The sequence below is a fragment of the Bombina bombina genome, chromosome 3 (genome assembly GCF_027579735.1).
Source record: "Bombina bombina isolate aBomBom1 chromosome 3, aBomBom1.pri, whole genome shotgun sequence".
Lineage (NCBI taxonomy): Eukaryota > Metazoa > Chordata > Amphibia > Anura > Bombinatoridae > Bombina > Bombina bombina.
In genome coordinates this window covers 1,097,427,641-1,097,433,732 of record NC_069501.1, presented here as the reverse complement: position 1 = coordinate 1,097,433,732, position 6,092 = coordinate 1,097,427,641, and the positions used below count along the sequence as shown (strand labels likewise).

General features: G+C 35.6%; 1 protein-coding gene across 1 annotated transcript in view; it reads right to left on the bottom strand.

The window, feature by feature from the left end:
• Positions 1-423: 423 nt before the first annotated feature.
• Positions 424-6,092, bottom strand: part of SMAD9 (SMAD family member 9) — a 144,498-nt gene continuing 138,829 nt past the window's right edge. The window contains exons 6-7 of the mRNA XM_053708436.1: positions 5,763-6,019; positions 424-2,150 (exon numbers count right to left, since the gene is read on the bottom strand). Coding sequence (XP_053564411.1) covers positions 2,007-2,150; positions 5,763-6,019 — 401 coding nt within the window. The 3' untranslated portion in view covers positions 424-2,006. The remainder of the gene's footprint in view (positions 2,151-5,762; positions 6,020-6,092) is intronic.

The window sequence follows — 6,092 nt, the reverse complement described above, 5'->3', positions numbered from 1 at the left end:
TTGCAACAATGTTTATAGCAATGTTATACATAGTTACAAATACTGCTTCCATAGAATGCTACAGACACTCTGTGACAACAGAGTTTGTAACTATATAAAACATTATTTTAAGCATTTTTGCAAAAACTTGTCTGATGGCTCAGGGCACGTGCACACTTTTGAGATAACTTAGGATAACTCTTTAACAACGGATACCAGGAGAACTAATAATAGAAGTAAATTGGAACTTTGTTTAAAATGGCATACTCTATCTGATTCATGAAAGTTTAATTTTGACTATTTGGCGCTATATAAATACTAGTAATTATATATTATAACCCAATTTTTTTCTTTCATGATTCAGATAGAGCATGGCATTGTAAGCAACTTTTTAATTTACTCCTATTATCTTTATTTGAAAAAGCAGTAATCTAAGCTAAGGAGGCAACCGATTTTTTATTCAGCACCATGGATAGCACTTGCTGATTGGTGGCTATATTTAGCCACCATTCAGCAAGCACAACTCAGGTGCTGAACCAAAAATGGGCTGGCTCCTAAGCTTACATTCTTGTTTTTCAAATAAAGATAGCAAGAGAACAAAATTGCACGCTCTATCTGAATCATGAAAGACAACATTTGGGTTTAGTATCCCTTTAATGATGTCCTAGTTTCAATATTGTATTGTAACAAATGGGGTTGAGTTTAGGTTGACACATGTAAATGGTATTGATATACAATACCATCTAAAGAGATTATTTACATTACACCTTCAATGTAGGGTGCTGCTTTTAAAATGTTGCCAGTATTAGAAAAGCATTGCCACCCATGGAGAGTTATAGTAATATGCCTCTCCGCGAGACTGCCTTCAGATACTGATATCAGCCCTTTTTTATAATTTCACCGGCAATCTTGATCGCACAACGGATCCCTTTTACAAATATCGCCATTGAGAATGCTTTTAACATCGGGGCCATAAACCAGAAGAAAGTAAAGATGGTGCAATGTTAAAATGGAACAAAAAATACAACATAAGTGTCTACTAAATCTTTAGCAACACACAGTGTAATGTTACAACTCACCAATATTTAGAACTTCATCTACATTGGACATAATGGGGTAAATTTAACAAGTACCGGGTGGACATGATTCACTGTAGCAAATCATGTCTGCCCGACATCGCTAAATGGTGACAGCATACACTATCTGCATTTAACATTGCACAAGCATTTCTTGTTAAATGCTTGTGCAATGCCGCCCCCTGCACATTCGCGGCCAATCTGCTGCTAGCAGGGATGTGAATCATCCTGATCGCATTGGGATGATTTCAGTCCGCCACCTAAAAGGTGACGTAGAAGTTAAGGAGCAGCAGTCCTACGACCTCTGCTTCTTAACTTATGTTTCAGGTGAGCCTGAAACTTCGGGTGTAGACAGCAGCATCCACTGCTTGTTAAATCTACCCAAATGTCTCTCTCTTGTAAAGAAGAAAGGGCAGTTTCCCATAAATCACCACTCCTTATAAGACAAATGTTCACAAATATATGGCAAAAGCAGCAATGATTTCTAAAATACTTTGAAATAACAATTTTATTTACGGCTATATACAAAACACAAATATAAAAATGTCATACTTCTCAAATTAAAAAAAAAAAAAAGAGAGAGAAAGGACGTGAATGACTGGAGTCTTAACATAAAACAAAAACATTATTTATAAAAAATAAATTGTCTGAATTGTTAAAATACTTAGGTAATGTACCGTATTCAAGTGCTTCAAGGCTGAATATTTATCTTTTCTCCCTTAGAGCTCTAGGAAGAGTAATACGTGGAGATATATTCTGCCATTTTTAATACCCCTTACTGAATACAGGAAGTGCTTTCACAATACAAATAGTGTAACAAAAAAACAACATAAACTCTCAGCATTTGTTTTCATGTTTTCTAGAAGCCACATTATATATACAGAAATATTTATACATATACAAAGTACAAACAGTTTTTGAATGTAAAAATGACATTATTTAAGCCACTGCTTAGGATACTGAAGAGATTGGGTTATGCGGTGAGCCCATCTGAGTCAAAACCTTGTCGAGCCATTGAAGAGGACCATGAAGATGGATCTCTATCCAACAAGGAGTGCTTGTCACATCCTGCCGATGATATTCAGCTCCCCATCCCTAAGTAAGAGCAATTTAACAAATCAATAAAAACAAACATTCTATACCAGCTAACCACAGCAAGTTTACATTGTATGCATCATCTGTTTTCATAAAACAAAATATCCCTTTAATCTTGTGCAATATCCCTTTACAGCAGGGATGGGGAACCTTGGTACTCTTGATGTTTCAGAACTACATTACCCATGATGCTTAGACACTCTGAGGTCCAGATGAGCATAATGGGAAATGTAGTTCTGAACATCTGGAGGGCCAAGGTCCCTCATCCCTGCTTAAATGGACAGGGAAGTCAAAATTAAACTTTGAGGGACCTCACCATACTGACGAGACACCTTAGATCACCTCACCTGAGCAGAGAGCGTTAGATCATCGGACCCTTAGAGAGACATACCTCTATGGTTTGGAGCACAGCAGGGTAATTACACACCTCACCTATTAGCATTACTGCTCACTATTAAAAGATCTCACAGTCCATTTAACCATGATTTAATCATTAAATCCCCAAATAATTTTGTTTGTCCTTAATCCTGCAGATTTGTTTTTTTGGATCACAAGATCAGAAGATTATTATGTTGTTTTTGGGTAATGTCACATTCAAATTCAAAATAGTATTTCCAGTCTAATACTGCGTTTTAGAAATGTAATGTTCTGATTCGAATGTGACATTAGAAAACTGTAAATAACATTCGATAATAGAATTTTTAAGAATATTCGTTCTTATCAACATCCTATTATGTAAATCGAATTTCTACAATAACATTCATTCTAACATTCGAATTCGGATATAAAAACATTCGCCCATCCCTAGTTTTAACAGCAGAAGCATTTAAGGATTGTGAAAACACACTGACTTATGGCCAAATTATAAGTGGAGTGCTAAATATCGCTTTGGTAACGCTGGTATTACAAGTTGACAGCAATAAAAATTTGCTGGGAAACATTGCGCTCACAAGAGCTGCAATGGGAGCTTCACTCTCATGCCGTCAAACACGGCACAGAAACGGGGTTAATAATATAGGGATGGCAACATATTGCAAATTTATATGACTATATCCATATATATTTATGTGTTTTCAGTGCCGTTTTTTTTCTAACATCCCACAGCCGCCGATTTTATCCCCCAAAAACTGCTAAATGCAGTTTTCCTTTCTTTTTTTTTTTTTAAAAAAAGCTACATTTAAAAGAAAAAGAAAACTAACACTTGATTTTGGGGGCATTTGGGGCACATTTATAAAATTAACCAGAGACCACATTTGCCAGTTTGTAGGAACGTGATAACACTTGTAATCTGGCCCAATATTGGCCAACATTCAGAAATCGTTATCTGCCGAAAACAAGCCACATTGTTGTGTGTTTCTTTGTCACACCTACATCCATTTTTTTCATGGTCTTTAAAATCGTTTTTTTTTTTTTAGCAATCATATTGGCGTACATTTATTAGTCAATTGCTATGCAAGTCTTAGACAAATAATACATCTTAATGTGATGTACAAACTTCCATCCGAAAAAAAAATAACTCTTACTAGGCAAGGGCCATGAACTCTCAGTTTTCCTAGAGATTATGTTATCACCAGTGATTAATATATAATCAGCACAACCTATTCCAGCTACTGCCCAGTTTATGGTGACATTGAAAAATGTAACACAAAAAAAATAATATAATTAAACGAAAGACATTTTCTAAACAAAGATTAATCTTTCATTTGAAATGGAAGCATGGAAAATACAGTAATATAATTATTTTAAAATAGCTATAAGTGAAGTTTAATATATCTTGCCGAATAGATGGTTTAGCGATAGACCGTACCCAAAACACAGTTAATATTATTTCATAAAATTAAAATGAATAAATTATTGTAGATATATTACTGTTATTTATTTATGCTAAAGAGACATTTTTGTATACTCAGTTTATGTGATTTTTTTCAATAAAAACAGAAGACATGGGAAAAAGTGTCTTTATGAAGTAAGACTTCTCTTGTTCTAACCAGCGAGACTTTTCTCTAACATATATGTTTTAACCACTTATCAATAAGTCATTGTTTCATGTGTGAGACTTTTTGTACTAGGCACGTAATCCAATTGTATATGTTAATGGAAGGAACACAGTATAGAGATGCTCAGAAAGATAGGTGAAGTGAAAGTGATGGTTAATCCTAATGTTTCAAAAACATTTGGATTTCCCATCACTAGAAATAAATAGGACTTTCAGTCATCACTTTATAAAAAAGGTGCTAAACTTACCACCGCACAGCGCTCTTTTTTCAATGAGGTGACGTTTCCACCTCTAAACCAATAGCCATGTTAGTCATATGGCACTGTTCTGTATGCTAGCACGGCTATTGGTTTAGAAGTGGAAACGTCACCTCAGACCGCTGTGGTATGGGGAGCCAGAGCCACTGAGTTTAGCGAGGAGGCCGCGGAACAGAAAGGGTAAGTTTACCACCCTTTTTTATAAAGTGATAACTGAGGGGCCGATTTATCATCGGTCTGTCCGTCATGATCCGCTCAGCGGATCATGTCCGACAGACATCAATGAATGCCAACAGCATACACTGTCGGCATTTATCATTGCACAAGAAGTTCTTGTGAAATGCTTGTGTAATGCCGCCCCCTGCAGATTTGCTGCCAATCGGCTGCTAGCAGGGGGTGTCAATCAGCCTTAGTGGCAGCGGACCAGTTATGGAGCAGTGGTCTTTAGACCCCTGCTTCATAACTGCTGTTTCCAGCAAGACTGAAGGCTTGTGTGGAAACAGTTCATCAGTTGAACTTCGAACATGACTTCCTTGCCTTGATCATGAGGTACCACGGAAATCTCACATCTATGAATCTAGACTAATATTTGTGTCTAGTTACAAGCAACAAGAATAAAGGGCTAATGTAGCTTGGCACAAAGAGTTTCACTGCACACAGCCCACATATAGAAATAAGATTAACTATATTTTATTATAATCCTGCATGTTAGTAATTTGTACTAATTAGAAAGAATATAAACTGCTGGATTACCAAAGCTAAAGATTTCTCAGTTAAACATTGATTGCACTGTATTCTTGTATATATATATGATCACTATTATATCACTAATTATTTTGAAACATTAAAAGTAGACAAAAGTTAAATATACAGGCCCAGCATACAATTGTAATTTACTTACTAACTTCCTGCATACCCCCAGTAGCTTATCTCAGAGAGTCTAGCGTATGCACCAGTTTTTGTCTATGATGAAACATTGGCACCAAGCAAATGTAAAAGGCACCGATAAATTACACCTAAAGGAGTTTTTTAATGTAGTTCTATATCCAAATTATGAATATATCACAAATTGGTTATTTTTTTCAATTACCTTATTCATTAATAGTTTAATTAAAACACCCTTTCACATGTGATATGAATTCAGTCATATTTTGTTTATTACATCATATTCAATTAATGGGAAGGCCTTGTTGTGTCTAATGATTTACCAGTAGATGATATGAGAGAGAAAAAATTGGCTTTTGCATAAATGGTTTAACCTACTTAATAGATATATTTCAAAGTTATTTAGAATTCTAGAAAAATGTAAAAATATGAGGACAGAATATGTGTTTCCAGATATAAAGAAATAACACTTACTTTAACAAAACTCATTCGAATTGTGCACATTTTAGTCAGTTCATAAACCACCTCAAAACCTTGGTTAACTGACTGAGAAAGGAGCTGGGCAAACAGCTGGTTATTAAATATCTTGAGGCTGCAACCACTGGGTATCTTACAGACAGTGGCTGGGTGAAAGCCATGTTGGTAATTGCAGTTTCGGCTCTGTACAAAAATGCTGCTGTCGCTCACACACTCCGCATAAACTTCACCACCAACATAATATAGATGAACTCCTGGGGGGAATAAAAGATACAGTTAGTAAATTGCATAACTGAAGGCTTGATGATGTTAACAGCTAACTACACA